The 18,882-nt window shown below is 40.3% G+C and overlaps 1 protein-coding gene across 3 annotated transcripts in view; it reads right to left on the reverse strand.

Annotated features, from left to right (window-relative positions):
* The window catches only part of MCF2L2 (MCF.2 cell line derived transforming sequence-like 2), a 253,611-nt gene that overhangs the window by 19,557 nt on the left and 215,172 nt on the right, over nucleotides 1-18,882 (reverse strand). For all 3 annotated transcript variants that reach the window (XM_032171721.2, XM_058427094.1, XM_032171722.2), the window contains 3 exons: nucleotides 12,063-12,278; nucleotides 10,661-10,753; nucleotides 10,409-10,487 (listed from right to left, as the gene is read on the reverse strand). In XM_032171721.2, coding sequence (XP_032027612.1) covers nucleotides 10,409-10,487; nucleotides 10,661-10,753; nucleotides 12,063-12,278 — 388 coding nt within the window. The remainder of the gene's footprint in view (nucleotides 1-10,408; nucleotides 10,488-10,660; nucleotides 10,754-12,062; nucleotides 12,279-18,882) is intronic.

The following is an 18,882-nucleotide window of genomic DNA, read 5'->3' on the forward strand; positions in this document are numbered from 1 at the left end:
TCCAAGTTTCTACAGTTAGCTCCATTAATACTGAATTAAGGAATAAACAGTGCTCAAATGCTCCTTTTTTCCATGTGAGCCCAAATTATGTGACTTGATGAGGGAAAAAATAATGAGTCCCTGGGAGAGCGATAAGAATCACATTCTTTACTAAAGTGTTGTCCCAGGTAAGAGAATAACACCAGATCTCAACCTCCAGAGGCCCCCCACTGCCTCCCACAGCATGAAAGCCAAATTCCTCGGCCCGATATTTGAAGCCATCTCAATCTTTTTCCTTCCACCCTATCCCTCACTCTCCCAGGCTAGGCTTAGATCATCACTGAATGTGCTCACTTTGAGGCAGCTCTGTGATTTTCAAGGTTCCTGGGCCCACCTTTTACTACCAATGTGACTGCCACATGTTGCCCAGTTGCTAGGATGGGATCGCGGCCTTGATTTCTGCCAGGACTGGGGCTTTGCCTTGTATCCCACCCACAGCATTGCCTGCCCCTGCACTCTTCTGGGTGGGGCCTGATCTTTCCCCGCAGTCTCCCTTCACCTCTAGATCACAGGCAGTCATGCTGTGGAGCTTGTCCCAAACCTCAGTGCCTGCCTCCCTCCTCGGCTTCTTGTGCTGCTGTGTCTCACCCATCAGTGACACTCTTCTCTTCCCTGCCCAAGCCCTAGCTGACTCCATAACACCTGGGTACAATGTCCTCTTCTGTCTGGTTATCTCCGAGAGGACCTCTCTCTACATCCCTCATTGGCTCCCAGTGTCCTTCCTCTCATCCATGGCCCTAAGGTCACTGTATTCTTTGGCCAGTGTATACGGTTATTATGCTTAACAATCCACAAAGGTTGAAAGGTGTTGTAGGATGGTGTAAAAATGAATCTAGGTGATAATGTTTATATGTCAGAGCTTTGTAAAGTGCTCAGCAGGCGTAAGGTACTGACAGTTCTGATATTCCTGATCTTGGAACCTGATATTCCCGATCTTGGAACCTGGGACACCATCTTCTCAACATTGCCCGGATACCCTCAAGGGTATCCAGACAGCCTGCGTCTGCATTCTGTTCCTGGTTCAGCCCAGCGCCCTGGTTCCCACTCACTCACCATCCACTGTGGGCCCTCTCTGAATTCTTAGAGCCCTTGCCATTTACATCACTCACAGAGACATTTCATCAGACCCTACTTGGTGCACCAGGCTCAGGAAACTCAGTTCTGCTGTGGATAAGTTATGCAAAATTGACCCTCTGCTTGCACATCTGTAAAAGGAAGGGGCCGGCACAACACCTCTGGGCCTTTCAGTTCAGTAGTGTTTTTCTTTTTATCCAAACCACATGCTGGGGCCTGGTTTTGCTTCTTATCTAGATTTTTGCATTCCTGTCACAACCTATAAAGCACAGTGCAGGCCTTAAGGAGGGCTTGAGAAATCTCTTTCCGAATTGTCAACTGAATAAGTGTCATATCTTCATAACAAACTTGTCTTTTTCTGCAGGGCCAGGAAGGCAGCAGAGGAGTCAGTTAAAATTTAAATTTTAGATTAAGCTTAATATTGTTAAGAAGTCCATTCTCACCAAATTGGTCTAGGGATTTTACATAATCCTAATCAAAATCTCAATAAGGTTTTTTGAGAAGCTGACAAGTAGATTCTGAAATATATATAGAAGTATAAAGGACACAGAATAATCAAAACAACTTTAAAAAGGAAGAACAAAATTATAGGACTCTAACTACCTCATTTTAAGACTTATTAGAAAGCAGCAGTAACCAAGATAGTGAGGGACTGATGTCAAGGTAGACAAATAGATCAGTGGAAAAGAATCAGGCATCCAGAAATAGATGCACTTACATAAATCATCAATTGGAGAAAGAATAGTGTTTTTAACAACTGGCAATGGAAAAACTAGAACATCAATATGCAAAGGACTGAACTTTGATCCATACCTCACACCATATACAAATCAAAAACAGAAACAAACAAACAAATACTCAAAATGGATCAGAGACCTAAATGTAAAACTATAAAACTTCTAGAAGAAAACATAGGGAGAAAATCTTTATGGCTTTTGGATAATGATTTCTTAGGTAGGACACCAAAAGCATGATACATACAGTTTTTAAAATTAAATATTATAAGAATTAAAGTCTTTTGCTCTTCAAAAGTTACTCTTAAGAGAAAAAGATGCCACACACTAAAAGAAAATATTTACAAAGCATTAAAAGGACATGTATCTAGGATATACATAAAAACTCTCAAAAGTCAATAATAAGAAAACAATGAGCAAAAGATTTGAACAGACACTTCGCCAAAGAAGAGATAAAGATGGCAAAAAGCACATAAAGAGATGCTCAACCATTAGTTACTAGGGAAAAGCAAATTAAAACCTAATGACATACCACTATGCCCCTATTAGAAATCTGAAAATTTAAAAGACTGACAATACCAAGTATTGGTGAGGACATGGCACAAGTGGAACTCTCATACATTACTACGGGAATGGAAGATAGTATAATCACTTTGGAAAGTAGTTAGAAAATTCCTAAAAATTTAAACATACACCTACCATATGGCCTAACCATTACACTCTTAGGTATTTACCCAAGAGAAATGAAAACACATGTCCACACAAAGACTTGTACTTGCATGTTCATAGCAGCATTATTCAAAATAGCCCCAAAGCAGAAACAAATGGGATGTGCATTAACAAGTAAATGGATAAAGAAAACGGGGTCTAGCCAAACAATGAAATACTACTCAGCAACAACCAAAATATGTACTATTGTTTACAAAATGCAACATAGATGAATCTCAGAATAATTATGCAGAGGAGAGAAGCCAGACCAAAAAAAAAAAGTACACACTGTATTATCTCTTATGAAATTCTAGAAAATGCAAACTAACCTATAGTGACAGAAAAGAGATTGGTGGTCACCTGGGGTAGGTAAGGGAGGGTCGGGAGAAAGAGAATGCAAAGGGGTGTGAACAAACCTCTGGGGGTGATAGGCATTTTCATTATCCTTACTGTGGTGATGCCTTACAGATGTATACAGATGTCAAAACTTATCAAATCGTACACTTTAAATATGTGTGGTTTATCGTGTCATTATACCTCAGTAAAGGAGTTTTAAAAATTATAGTAAACGGTCTCTACCTAGTAACCTTAATAAGCTAAAATGTATGTCCCCAGGACTAATCCTAGCTATACTATAGTTCTGGGGTGGAACCCAGAAATCTGCATTTGTAGCAAGCCCTTCAAATAATTTGAATGCAGGTGGTCCTTAAACCACCCTTTGAGAAACACTGACCTAGTGAGTAAGGACTTCTAAACAAGCTTGTGACTAGAATGTTGTTTCTGCAGGAAACAAGTGATTTTTTCTACTAGAGTTGCCATATCATTCCGTGTTAAGCCTCCAGGACACTCCTACTCAATTACCATAACATATATTTAACACAATATTAATAGTTGTAAAACAAAAGTAAATCATATTTTTTTCCCATCTTATCTTTATACAAAGTAAAATCAATGACATAATATTGTTACTAGTTCCTGGCAGTTACCTACAGTTTAAATCAAGAACTTATGTTGCTTGGTTTTTGTGACAGAAAACTGATGTAGTGGCTTTCCAGTTACAATACTTGGTTTATCTTTTCCCTTATCTTATGATGCACACCCAGCCTTGCACATTCCTGAGCAGCTGATGATCACAGAAGACCTAGAAAAAGTGTGAGCCAGTTGCATTCCTGCTATCTCTAAAGAAAAAAGTTATCTTTTCATTTTTACATGATTTTTCTTACCCAAAATGCAAACCACTGCCAGTATAAATGATGGAAGATAGACTTTCCACATGAGCCTGCCATTTCTTCACCCTAGTAACATTACCTGAGGGGAACATCAGAACTCAATTGATAAAGCTTGCTGTGGATTTTCCCACCAAAATATCCCTGCTGTTGTGAGAATTGTTTCAAAATAACAACAACAACAACAACAACGACAACAACAAAAACAAAGTGAAAGGATAAAGCCTACTTAAAGATGATTTTTAATTGTTGAAAGGAGTACAGTGTGTGACATCAGTGAAAATGGTGGAGAAAAAACCTGTCCCCAAATTCTCTTATTTGTAAAAGCGTGGAAAAAACTGGCCAAAAATGGTTAGAAAATTTCAGAACACTGAAATTTTTTTTTCCCTTTTTTTAAATTATACTTTAAGTTCTAGGGTACATGTGCACAACGTGCAGGTTTGTTACATATGTATACATGAGCCATGTTGGTGTGCTGCACCCATTAACTCATCATTTGCATTAGGTATATGTCCTAATACTATCCCTTCCCCTTCCCCCCATCCCACCACAGGCCCTGGTGTGTGATGTTCCCTACCCTATGTCCAAGTGTTCTCATTGTTCAGTTCCCACCTGTGAGTGAGAACATGCAGTGTTTGGTTTTCTGTCCTTGCGATAGTTTGCTCAGGATGGTTTCCAGCGTCACCATGTCCCTACAAAGGACATGAACTCATCCTTTTTTATGGCTGCATAGCATTCCATGGTGTATATGTGCCACATTTTCTTAATCCAGTCTATCACTGATGGACATTTGGGTTGGTTCCAAGTTTTTGCTATTGTGAATAGTGCTGCAATAAACATACATGTGCATGTATCTTTATAGCAGCATGATTTTTAATCCTTTGGGTATATACCCAGTAATGGGATGGCTGGGTCAAATGGTATTTCTAGTTCTAGATTCTTGAGGAATTGCCACACTGTCTTCCACAATGGCTGAACTAGTTTACAGTCCCACCAACACTGTAAAAGTGTTCCTATTTCTCTACATCCTCTCCAGCACCTGTTGTTTCCTGACTTTTTAATGATTGCCTTTCTAACTGGTGTGAGATGGTATCTCATTGTGGTTTTGATTTGCATTTCTCTGATGGCCAGTGATGATGAGCATTTTTTCATGTGTCTGTTGACTGCATAAATGTCTTCTTTTGAGAAGTGTCTGTTCATATCTTTTGCCCACTTTTTGATGGGGTTGATTTTTTCTTGTAAATTTGTTTAAGTTTTTTGTAGATTCTGGATATTAGCCCTTTGTCAGATGGGTAGATTGTAAAAATTTTATCCCATTCTGTAAGTTGCCTGTTCACTCTGATGGTAGTTTCTTTTGCTGTGCAGAACCTCTTTAGTTTAATTAGATCCCACTTGTCAATTTTGGCTTTCGTTGCCATAGCTTTTGGTGTTTTAGTCATGAAGTCCTTTCCCATGCCTATGGCCTGAATGGTATTGCCTAGGTTTTCTTCTAGGGTTTTTATGGTTTTAGGTCTAACATTTAAGTCTTTAATCCATCTTGAATTAATTTTTGTATAAGGTGTAAGGAAGGGATCCAGTTTCAGCTTTCTACATATGGCTAGCCAGTTTTCCCAGCACCATTTATTAAATAGGGAATCCTTTCCCTATTTCTTGTTTTTGTCAGGTTTGTCAAAGATCAGACGGTTGTAGATGTGTGTTATTATTTCTGAGGGCTCTGTTCTGTTCCATTGGTCTATGTCTCTGTTTTGGTACCAGTACCATGCTGTTTTGATTACTGTAGCCTTGTAGTATAGTTTGAAGTCAGGTAGCATGACGCCTCCAGCTTTGTTCTTTTGGCTTAGGATTATCTTGGCAATGCAGGCTCTTTTTTGGTTCCATGTGAACTTTAAAGTAGTTTTTTCCAATTCTCTGAAGAAAGTCATTGGTAGCTTGATGGGGATGGCATTGAATCTATAAATTACCTTGGGCAGTATGGCCATTTTCATGATATTGATTCTTCCTATCCATAAGCATGGAATGTTCTTCCATTTGTTTGTGTCCTCTTTTATTTCGTTGAGCAGTGGTTTGTAGTTCTCCTTGAAGAGGTCCTTCACATCCCTTGTAAGTTGGATTCCTAGGTATTTTATTCTCTTTGAAGCAATTGTGAATGGAGTTCACTCATGATTTGGCTCTCTGTTTGTCTGTTATTGGTGTATAGGAATGCTTGTAATTTTTGCACATTGATTTTGTATACTGAGACTTTGCTGAAGTTGCTTGTCAGCTTAAGGAGATTTTGGGCTGAGACAATGGGGTTTTCTAAATATACAATCATGTCATCTGCAAACAGGGACAATTTGACTTCCTCTTTTCCTAATTGAATACCCTTTATTTCTTTCTCCTGCCTGATTGCCCTGGCCAGAACTTCCAACACTATGTTGAGTAGGAGTGGTGAGAGAGGGCGTCCCTGTCTTGTGCCAGTTTTCAAAGGTAATGCTTCCAGTTTTTGCCCATTCAGTATGATATTGGCTGTGGGTTTGTCATAAATAGTTCTTATTATTTTGAGATACGTCCCATCAATACCTAGTTTATTGAGAGCTTTTAGCATGAAGGGCTGTTGAATTTTGTCGAAGGCCTTTTCTGCATCTATTGAGATAATCATGTGGTTTTTGTCTTTGGAGAACACTGGAAATTAAATGATGGCTTGCAGCAATCTGGAGAGTATTTATTCAAGGAAAATGGCTGTGTCTCAGTATGAACAGTGAGCTTTTTAACTTGCCCTATTTCTATCCTCCCCTTCCTTGGTGGTAGCCTTATTAATGAACAGCCTGCAATGACAGTGAAAATCAGCAGTCTGGCAGCCATGGGAGGGGCAGAACAGGAATGGGGGACCTATGGAGCCTCATTCTTAGAGAATTATCATTATTTGATCTGTCCAGGGGTTTCTAGGAATACCTGACCTGCAAGGCTGTCTTTATGAGGCCTGACTCAGAACTTGCCCAATGTGAAAAGTCTTTTCCCCAAAGGCCTTTGTAGAAAATGATTACAGGCAATTGTTTAACTTCTTGGTTGCTCAAGGTATTGGCTAATAGTGGGGCAAACGTGGGCTAATCAGAAGGTTTAAAAGGAAATGCTTGGGAATAAGATGCTCATAGAGGGTTGTAAAGGCTCCAAAATATTTGTGAGACTCTAGAAGACCATGCACACATTTCCTGTGAACATGTTCAGGACAGATCTGTGAAGGCCCCATGATCTTACCTCTGGCTGATCTTGATGATCTGCACAAACAGAAAGTGAAGGCTAGGCTAGAACTGTCAAGTGCCAGGCTGAGTGTGAAGGTGTGCCCTAATGTGCACACAGAGCCCCTTGGCAAAGACTAGAAGACTTACTGTTTTCAGGTGTTTAAAGAAATCTCTGTCATGTCATTAGTATTTAGATCACTAAGCTAACTGAGCAGAGGCTTCAATGGCTGCACATAAATACAGACTTCACAGATTTAGTTTAGAAAAGTCACTAAAACAAACAAGAATAAACAGCAACAACAACAAACAGTAGAGGTGGGAAGGTCCAATTTCCAGAGTTGCTACATTATGTTATTTAAAATGTCCAATTTTAACAGAAAATTATGAGTCATGTAAAGAAATAAGAAAATGCAGTCCATACCCAGGGAAAAAGAAAAACCAGTCAATACAAACTGTTCCTAGGCCAGGTGCGGTGGCTCACACCTGTAATCCCAGCACTTTGGGAGGCCAAGGCAGGCGGATCACCAGAGGTCAGGAGTTTGAGACCAGCCTGACCAACATGTTGAAACCCCATCTCTACTAAAAGAAAAATACAAATTTAGCCAGGCATGGTGGCATGCACCGGTAATCCCAGCTACTCGGGAGGCTGAGGCAGAAGAATTGGTTGAACCTGGGAGGCGGAGGTTGCAGTGAGCCGAGATCGTGCCACTGCACACCAGCCTGGGCTACAGAGCAAGACTCTGTCTCAAAAAAGGAAAAAAAAAAGAAAAAAAAAAAAACTGTTCCTGAGGAAGCCAAGATACTGACCTTACTAGACCAATACTTTAACTATTTTTACATGTTGAAGAAGTTAAAGGAAATCATATATAAAGACTAAAGGAAAGTACAAGAACAAATCCTCATTAAATAGAGAATATAAAGATTTGTTTTAAAGGACCAAACAGAAATTCTAGATTTCAAAAGTATAATAATTGAATGAGAAATTCACTAGAGTGGCTCAATAGCAGATCTGAGCAGGCAGAAGAAAGAATTAGAGAACTTAGAAATAGGTCAATTGAAACTATCCAGTCTGAGGAAGAGAAAGAAAGAGGAACGAAGGAAAAATGAATAGAGCCTCAGAGACTGTGAGATACCTTCAAGCACGCTAATGATGCATAATGGCAGTCTCAGAAGGAGAGAGGGGTAAATGGGCTAAAATAATATTTAAAGAAACAATGGCTGAGCATTTCCCAAATTTGATGAAAAACATTAATCTATACCTTCAAGAAAGTCTATAAACTCCACGAAATATAAATTCAAAGAGATCAAGATCCACACCTAGAGATAACATAATCAAACGGTCAACGAAGACAATGAAATTATCTTGAAAGCAGCAAGCACATAGAAGGACTCTTCGATAAGATTAACAGCTGATTTCTATCAGAAATCACAGAGTCGAGAAGGCAATGGGATGACATATTCAAAGTGCTTAAAGAAAAAGAGCGTCAACAAAGAATTCTATACCTAAAGCCAATTTATTTTCAACAAAGATGCCAAGACCATTCAAAGTGGAGAAAGAATAGTCTTTTCAATCAATGGTTGTAGGACAACGGATATCCACATGTAAAAAAATGAACTTGGGCCCCTAATTCACATCATATACAAAAATTAACTTGGAATGAATCAAAGACCTAACTGTAAGAGTTAAAACTATAAACTCTTTGCAAAGAACACTATCAAGAGAGTAAAAAGACAATGCACAGTATGGGAAAAAATACTTGGAAATAATATATCTGATAAAAGTCCAGTATCCAGAATATATAAATAACTCTTAACAATTCAACCATAAAATGACAAGCCAATTAAAAAACATTCAAAGGAGTTAATAGACATTTCTACAAAGAAGATATACCAACGGCCAATATGCATGTTAAAAGATGCTCAACATCACTAGCCACGAGGGAAACGTAAATCAAAATCACAATGAGATACTAGTACATGCCCACTAGGATGGCAATGATAACAATAATAATAATGTTATTATAATGAACAATACAAGTGTTAGTAAGGAAATGGAGAAAATTGAACCCAACTATTATATTGCTGGTGTGAATGTGAAATGGTGGTATTGTTTTGAAAGATGATTTGGAAGTTCTTCAGAAAGTTAACAAAAGTTACCATACGGTCTGGCAATTCCACATATATACACCCAAGAAAATTGGAAATAAAGATTCACACAAAAATCTTTACACAAATATCTATAGCAGCTTTACTTACAGTATCCAAAAAAGGGAAAAAACCCAACTCTTCATCAACTAATGAATGGATAAACAAAGATGGTATATCCATACAATGGACTGTTATTCAGCCACAAAAAGGTATGAAGTACTGAGAGATACTACAACATAAATGAAACTTAAAAAATATGCAAAGTGAAAGAAGCTAGACAGAAAGGATCATATATGTAATGTGTAGAGGAAAATCCAATAGAGACAGGAAATACATTAGTGATTGCCAGGGGCTGGGTAAAGGTGAGAGATGGAGAATGATTGCTAATTGGTACAGAACTTTTTTGTTGGGAGAGAGTTATGAAAATATTTTGGAAGTAGAATTAGAATTAGGCTGTTAAATACTGTAAAACAAAAAATAGCTGGGCACGGTGGCCCATGCCTGTAATCCCAGCACTTTGGGAGGCTGAGGCAGGCAGATCATGAGGTCAGGAGATCAAGACCATCCTGCCCAACATGGTGAAACCCCGTCTCTACTAAAAACACAAAAATTAGCCAGGCGTGGTGGCACGCCTGTAGTCCCAGCTATTTGGGAGGCTGAGGCAGGAGAATCACTTGAACCCAGGAGGCGGAGGTTGCAGTGAGCCGAGATGGTGCCACTGCACTCCAGCCTGGGCGACAAGAGCAAAAACTCCATCTCAAAACAAAACAAAACAAAACAAAAAACAAAAGTAAGAAGTAAAAAAATAGAATTAGACTGGGGATAGTTATTGAGCCTTCTGAATAGTCTAAAACCCACTGAATTGTATATTTTAAGACAGTGAATTTGATGATATGTTAATTATATCTTGATGTTTTAAAAAAGTAGTACAGTGTCTGAAAGGTAGTATTGGCCATTTGAATCTCTGTTAACATTTTCTTGGGTGGCCGTCAGATTTTTGATTAAGAAGTTGACCTTGGCAATTAGGTGGTGGGGGGAACACAACCAAAAGGGACAAACCAACACAACCACACACAATCACACAACCCCTCCACCTCCACCAGTGGAAAGTAAGCACAGGTGCTTCCAGGGACTGTGAAAATGTGGCCATAGTTGTTTTGCCAGCAAACCATTTTCTTTCACAATATCCCCAATTTGCACATCCCCTACTGAGCTGAAATCAGTATAACTCTACAGATGAAAGTCAGCAAGGGTAACCTACCTTTAATATTATTTTGTTGTTCCATCAATAATTTACTTATTTCTGAAAACCAACAGTCTCTGATTTCTTTTGAAGCTGCCTGCAATCACATATAAGAAAACACTATGAGTATAAGACTACCCTGAGTATTAATTGCAGAGTTTTTATTCTCCCAGTGACCGTTAGACTAATGAGATAGAAAACACTTGTCAAGTCATGGGAACACAATAAGGACAGAGTAGATGAGACCCATGGGGAAGGCATGAGCTTTACCTGCAGGATGTATTTCTCAAGTCCATTTCGATTGGCAATCTCAAACTTTCTATGGCTCCCCCTTCCAAGCTGGCGAATTGAAAGTGTCATCAACTATTATAAAGAGGGAAGAGAAATGTTCTGTACCATCGTTTTCTGATTTTAAAATAGACCCTGTCAATCACTCTAATCCTTTCTATCCTTGACAACTCTCTTCTTTCATCTTCCTTTCAAGTTTTTGTTTCCTCTCTTAATGACTCCAAGACAGCATAAAACACAATCTGGTACCGTGTCTTCTGTCTCGTCTGTTTCAGAAGGTAACACAGGCTGTTAACTTTCCACTGTATCTTTCTGCAGGAGGCGCTGCAGCCCTCAACCTTTCAGTGAAGAGATCATTTCTCCTTCAACACCTATTTTACAACTTTCTACATAATAGTAACTGAATAAGGATCCATTCAGAAACATAAATAACAAGGCCAGGTGCGGTGGCTCACGCCCCTGTAATCAGTCCTGTAATTCCAGCACTTTGGGAGGCCTAGGTGGGCGGATCACCTAAGGTCAGGAGTTCGAGACCAGCCTGACCAACATGGTGAAACCTTGTCTCTACTAAAAATACAAAATTAGCTGGGCATACTGGCGCGTGCCTGTAATCCCAGCTACTTGGGAGGCTGAGGCAGGAGAATTGCTTGAACCCGGGAGGTGGAGGTTGCAGTGAGCCAAGATCATGTCATTGCACTCCAACCTGGGCAACAAGAGCAAAACTCTGTCTCAAAAGAAAGAAAGAGAGAGAGAGAGAAAGAAAGAGAAAGAAAGAAAGGGAGAGAGAGAGAAAGAGAGAGAAAGAAAGAAAACAAAGGCTACTATGAACAAATTGACAGCTTTAATCACAAGAGCATAAATGTGTATGTGTGTGGCTCCTGTATGTGTGTGTGTGTGTTTCATAGCCTGATAGCTAACTGGCTATGAAACAGTTTCTAAACAGGCCAGAAAACAATGCTTGGTGTGGGCCTGGGTCTCTTAGACCCCAAGGTCAGGACAATGCCTGCACTTAGGCACAAAGATGCACTGTTGAGAAGGGCAAGTCTAAGATGAAATCCAGCCCATGTTCTCATCACTAAGTCTTTCAACTCTCTTTTACCTCTTTGCCTGGAGGAAAGAGGGTACTTTTACTAATTAGTTTGTCCAGACTGGCTACCATATAGTCTTTTTTCTCTAGTACAAAGGCACTCCTATGCCAGCCCTGGCCCATAAGCTCTGACCCTGGAGTCAGACAGACTCGCGTATGGATTCTAGCCCTGTGGTGTGGTATTTGGCAAGTTAACTTCACCTCTCTACACTGCAGCTTCCTCATCTGTAAAATAAGGAAATCGTCTCTCTCTTTTCTGCATAGGGTGACTCCCAGATGCAACAGGACTCCCTTTACCTTCATGGCCTTCTTGAAGCTGTAATGAGGAGACAATCCCTGGTCCCCAGGCTCCATTCGTATCTTACAGAACACTATTCCCCTTTCAAATAGGTAGATTTGCCTCTGGCTGGGTTTAAATCGAATCAAATCCTTCATTTTATAACGATCCTTGTGAATTGTCCAGACGCTGAAAGGGCCGTGCAGCAACAGCTTGCCTAGTTTTCCAATATCGTCCTTTTGGAAACACACATACAGGAAAAGAAGCTGTAAAATTACTTGACAGAGAAAGAAGCCTTTGTGACCTGTTTTCGAACTTTATAAAGCATGCTTCTTTGAGGTTTACAATTCTAAAAGTGCTATTCAGGCTGATCTGTCACTAAATCAAAACTACAATTTTGTGAGCTTCACTGAGTGTGGCGCCGTTTAGTTCTATAAGGAAATCAATTAAGCTATGAAAGGTAATGCTATACGTAAAGAATGTTAGAAATGCTTGAGCTAGAGATATGGGGACTGTGATATTCCTGACTCAATTAATTTTAACTAGCAGAATTCAATTTCCTCTGCGCTATGTTTGATACATGACAGTGTCCTTCAAAGGGACAAGAAATTAACATTTCAATTATGTCCAGTAGAGATAGAATTTTGGCTGCATTATGGACCCATGAGCATCTGTGTGTTCCATCTGCATCCTAACTTCTGCTTCAGGTATATGAGGACCTGAGAACATGAAGCTTGTTCTGAAAAGAGAAAGTTTAGTATGATCTAATCTTCATAACATTGTAATGGAAATAGTAACTGCATTCAACTCTGAGTTTTTCAGAGTGAGTCAACAGTGCCAAGATAATACCAAATGACAGATTTTTAAGAAGTCTGACTCTAGGCATACACTGTGATGCCTCTCTCCACCAGCAAGGCTGCCTTTGTCATATGTCTGGTTGAAAGTCCAAATGAGAGGACCCTGGCTTCTCTGAGCTCTCTTCAAAAGATAGTGGACTAAGATGAGCTGGGAGCGAGGCATTTTATCTGGTATTTTTCAAAACTTCAATTGCTTAAAGCAGATAAGAATTCATTTCCCCGAATAAAAACACCAAAAGGAACAAATTATTTGAAGGGGACCAAGACAAAGAAATCTCCCTAAGTGACCTCTAGCTGAGATCAATCCCTATGATTTCTGAGTTAATACCGGAAATATGTACTTCATTCATAATTGATTGGACATTTTTATAATTTATTGTTTATATGTTGGGCAAACTCTAGGTATCTTTTTTAAAAAAGAATTGACTTTACTTCTGAAACATTAAAAGAAAAACTTCAAGAGCAATAGACTGTAGTCATTTCTATGGTGTCTATGGCGTTATTTTCTATGTTAATTTTCTATTTTCTTCTTTGGAAAATTTACATATGTAGACTGTGGTGAATAAAACCCTCAAACTCCCAGCCATGAGGCCTTCTTTCCTAAAAGCCAATGCTCCTGTTCTGTGTTAACAGTTCAACACATTCCAGAACAGAAGGGTAGATAGGTCCATGAGGACCCTGGAGAATTTTTTCACTCTATCTGCATCCATCAAGGACCCACTCAAATGGAATCACTACAGACCTTAGTGAGTGCTTTTTCCTTTAAATCCATTCAATTCATACTCAGTATCAACATAAATAGTGCAGGAAATATGTTTTAGTAAAGGCAACTGGTAGAAGTAGATATTTAATATTTGCTGCATAAATAAATGTTATCAGCACAGGTTGAGCATCCATAATTTAAAAAATCTGAAATCCTCCAAAATCTGGAACTTTCTGAGAACCAGTATGACACTGGAGGTGAAAAATTCCATACCTGACCACATGTGATGGGTGGCAGTCAAAACACAGTCAAAATTTTGCTTCATGCACAAAATTATTTTTTATTTATTTATTTATTTGAGACGGAGTCTTGCTCTGTTGCCCAGGCTGCAGTGCAGTGGCACAACCTTGGCTCACTGCAACCTCTGTCTCCTGAGTTCAAGGGACTCTCCTGCCTCAGCCTCCCGAGTAGCTGGGATTACAGGCATGCATCACCATGCCCGGCTAGTTTTTGTATTTTTAGTAGAGCCAGGGTTTCAGCATGTTGGCCAGGCTGGTCTCAAACTCCTGACCTCTGGTGATCTGCCCGCCTCGGCCTGGGATTACAGGCATGAGCCACTGCTCCCGGCCTTCATGCACAAAATTATTTAAGACATGTAAAATTACCTTCAGTCTGTGTGTATAAGGTGTATATGAAACATAAATGAACTTCATGTTCAGACTTGGGTTCCATCCCCAACACAACTCAGTATGTATGCAAATATTCCAATCCTCCCCTAAAAAAAAAAAAAAGTCCAAAACACTTTCGGTCTCAAGCATTTTGGCTAAGGGATATTCAAACTTGTAGTTTCTGTCTTACAATGTATTCACTCTCTACCTCATTTTAAACATTTGACGCATCTTACAGAAATATATACAGTATAGACAGATAGAAAATAACCGAGGGAATTAAGGTGAAGAAAAAATAAAGAAGTTGGGAGCTTGGCGCCTGCCTGTAGTGGCGACTATTTGGGAGGCTGAGGCAGGAGGATCACTTGAGTCCAGGAGTTTGAGGTCAGCCTGGACAACATAGGGAGATCCCCATACCTAAATATAAAGATAATAAATCAGATGAACTGTTCCAGAAGGTGTAGAAGATAAAAGAAAAGATGAAGAGGTTATACGTAAAATGCATATAATAAAGACATTTAAACTTGCTGTAGACTTGGCTCTGACTTTCTAATAGCAATACAGAGGGAAACATGGTAAGTGATATGATTTATTATGTCTGAAGACATACACAAACCAGTTGTTCAGGAAAAGCACAGCTACTCCTACTAAGACATAAGCAACATTTCTCCCAATGATATGTTGTCACTGAGCAACATCCCCAACCACGCCCTATGATAGAAAGAGGAACATGTTTTAGGTTAAGCTGCTCGTAAGAACACATTTGGTCAGTGTGGAGGCTCAGTAATTCTAGAAGAGGCTAGGATGATGGGGGAAGGGGGAATAAGTCGAGGTGTACACTCTCTAATGACTTGTAGAAGATGGGGTGACGTGAGTTAAGGCATTCGCAAGGCTGTTGTAGAGGAAACAGCCCCAACCAGAAATACTGAAGAGGCAGCCTCAGGCAGTAAGGTTTGTGCTTTATTACCTCTGAACTTTCCTTATCACCCCATCCACAGCCATGCTGCTGCACCTTCATAGCCAAGTAATCAGAGGATGTGAATCCAGAGAGGTACCAGCAGCTGATCATAGGGCCCCCAGCATAAAAACAATGTGCCAGCGGTGGGCGGCGGCAATGTGATCTCTCCCTGAACTGAAGAAAACAGGAGGAAGTGGCGACCAGCAGGAGATGGGGCTGTGAGATGCTTTAGGGGAAAGCAGGCAGTGGAATAAACGAGAAGGAAACAACTATGAAGAAGGTGAGTCATTAGAAATTATGAGGAAGAGAGAGAAACTGACGGAAGGGAAAAAAACAGTCAGTAGGTGGTAAAAGGAGGGGCGAGCAGGCATGTGGGTGCACTTGACACATACAGGCAGGGCACACAGGTAAGAACTCCGGCTCCCTCCCCAGGCCCAGGCCCCAGAGATGCTATGGATCCTGAGTTTGCTCAGTTCCCATCTCCATGAGCCTGGCTTTGCCATCGTGACTTCTTGAGACGCTGTAGGTCAGCTTTCCAGTAAGCCCATTATCACTGGAAGTGACTGGAGGGAGTCGCTGGGTCTTTCAAGTCTGGCAGAAACATACGGGCACATATCCTCTGGGTCATGTTGCACAAATGTTCTCAGGACCACACATATGATAGGATTGCCCATCTCCACGCCCAAGGTCCAATCTCCAGCAGGTGAGCACATGCCCTACATGGTGCTGACAAAGGGCAGGCACATACACTGTTCACCATCATCAGGGTGTGTGCTGTGTGGAGCTACTCCGCCTCCAACAGGAAGCTGCAGGGACATTCCCTGAGCAGGAGCAAGAATGAGCTTTTCCGTCATGTGTACCTGTTCTTTCCAACTAGACTGTAATTGATCTAAAGGTCAGAGACCACGTTGCACAACCTCTGTCAGATACGTGTTTCCCAGTATTTATTTATTTATTTATTGGCATTTAGTGGTGCTTGGGAATAGGGGACAGGAAGCAAAATACTCATCACTGTGAGGGAATATTGATTTATCCAAGGAGTTCTTTCAGCAATGTCCCTGTACTGGGTTGAATAGTGTCCCCCAAAAACTCACATCTATGAGAACCTCAAAATAGGACCTTACTAGGAAAGAGGGTCTTTGCAGATATAATTGGTTAAGATGGGGTTGCCCTGGGTTAGGATGGGTCCAAATCCAATGACTGGTATCCTTATAAAAAAAGAAAACAAAGAAATGGAGACACACGCTGAAGGAACAGCCATGCGAAGGCAGAGGCAGAAATTGGAGTGGCACAGCTGTCAGCCAAGGAACTCCAAGAATTGCCGGCAGTCACCAGAAGCTCGGAAGAGGTAAGGAAGGATTCTTCCTGAGAGCCCTCAGAGGGAACGTGGGCCTGCTCTCACTTTGACTTTGGACGTCTGGCCTTCAAAACTGCGAGAGAATAAATTTCTGTTGTTTTAAGTCACGTAGTTTGCGGTTCTTTGTGATATCAGCCCTAGGAAACGAACATACTCCCAACTGTTTTCCACCAGTAACAAAGAAGTGTGGCCATGTCACACGGTGTGTGGAAGAACCTGATGGTTGTGAACTCAGAGATGGAACATAGGGGCTACCTCAAACGAGTGAGCGATAAGTTAGATGGCCTCCTCTGTACAAGAAGTGATAGCAAAATCAATTAGTAAATGCTACCATTTTCACACCTGGGCATTCCGTAGGTAAGAGCCCCGATACAAGGATTTCAAATGTGACTACACTGGCCAAATGGAGAGTCTGGCTGAGAGAGTGAATCTAGGGAAGCTGGCCTCAGCAAGAGCTTCTTTTGGGTGCCCATGTTTCCATTCCTGGTAGTAAGAGTTAATGTGACTGTCACAAACTTATTGCACAAAGAAGCAGGAAACATCTGTATAAATGTGTCCACACAGAGCCTGAGTCCAGAAATGAAAAGCAGAAGCTGTGGAAGCCTGTGATTATAATAGCCAGGGGCAAAGAGGTTTCTTCCTTTCCAGCCTGAGCAGGTCCCCATATAACTTACCACTAGGGCTGTTTATTCAGCATCTGCTGGGCGCCAGGCACAGTGCTTGGTGCCTTATCCATCATTTAATCCTTATTTACTCCCGGCAACCGCCTGTGATACAGGTATTGTGTGTGGGGGGTGGGGGGGTGGGGAATGAACAAGATACTTTGCCTGGGTCACCAGGTCACCAGGATTATTTACTCAGCCCTATCTCTGCAGCTAACACTGTGGTAAGGAAAGAGGAAACTGAAACAGAAATAAAATCCTGGCCCTAGTCCACAATGAACTTACAGTACAAATACATCCTTTAGTGGTTTATATAAATTTGTTCCAAAAAGGAAGACTGTTTCATTCAATCTTTAAAATTCAACTTTGGAACTTATCCCTGGCAAGTCAGAATTTAAATGCATCTCTATTATGCATTGGATTTGGAAAAAAAAAAAACAACTTTTTTTTTTTTTTTTGCAAATGGATAGAAGTAAATTATATCTCAGTGTTCCACAAAACAAATTTGTTTGGAAAAGAATTTTAAACTTCTGTGATTAAATTAGACCTAGGACTAATTAAGTATGCATAAAAAGGAGAAAATATAAATATCAGAAGGGATTTTTTTCTAGTTGCTTTCCAGTTGTTTAATTGTGATAATTTAATTATCACATTCAATTTCTTTCCTTTATAAAACCAGGTTAATATTAAATTTCAAGCAGAGAAACTAAGAGGTCAAACTCTGGATTCAGCCATGCATATAGCATGTGATTATAAACACCTGTAATAAAACTCTACAAAATGGAGACAAAGAATCTCAGAATCATTTGAGCTGAGTTAGAGGTAGTTGTTAGTCATCTCTAATCAGAAACAGATAGAGTGGAACAGCACCCTGGATAGGGAGTGAACAAGAAATAGTCCAAGCTGACAGCCATGTAATCTTGAGTGAATTAACTCTTCTTTCCATGGATCATCTTTTGAATCAGAAGGTTGAAAATTCCAATCTACTCCTCCATAATTCAACAGGATTATACAAAACTGTCAGGAGAAATTAGCTAATGTATTAGATGTAAAAGTAAGTTAAGTCTTAGTAGAAAAGGTACCAAAAAGCATCTCGCAAAGGCACAATTCTGAGGACACGTGGTCAAAAAAGGTCCTTTGCTTTTTGCGTGTAAAATCTCCAAATTCTGTAAGCTGGTTCATCCTATTTGCATGCAAACTGGCTTGGAATGAAATTAGGGCAGAATGTTATTTCCTCATGTTTTAACCATTCTTTTCTCACAGCCTCCTCCGCCCATGTTATTTACACTGTTTCCTGCCCTGTGTATTGTTTCCAGGACATTCATTAGATTCAGGGAAATGAAATTTAATAGGGATGGCTAACACGTGATTCAAGATTTAAAAAGGAACAGAAAGATGCCCTGAATTGACCTAACAAATTGTTCCCTTGACTTTCCTCAGCCGAAGAAAGAAGAATTATTACCAAGAAAATGATCCTTACACACACCCTAACCCTACACTGCAGTTTATGCATATCCTCTTGAATCATGCATCAGTCATCCACAGCGACACCTTGGAGTCCCAGGGGACAGTAACAGCATCATGGCTGGGATCACAGCAAACCCCGTGGGGCTAAGTTTCTGAGATCCAGGCCCA

Source organism: Hylobates moloch, unplaced genomic scaffold (assembly GCF_009828535.3).
Source record: "Hylobates moloch isolate HMO894 unplaced genomic scaffold, HMol_V3 SCAFFOLD_13, whole genome shotgun sequence".
NCBI lineage: Eukaryota > Metazoa > Chordata > Mammalia > Primates > Hylobatidae > Hylobates > Hylobates moloch.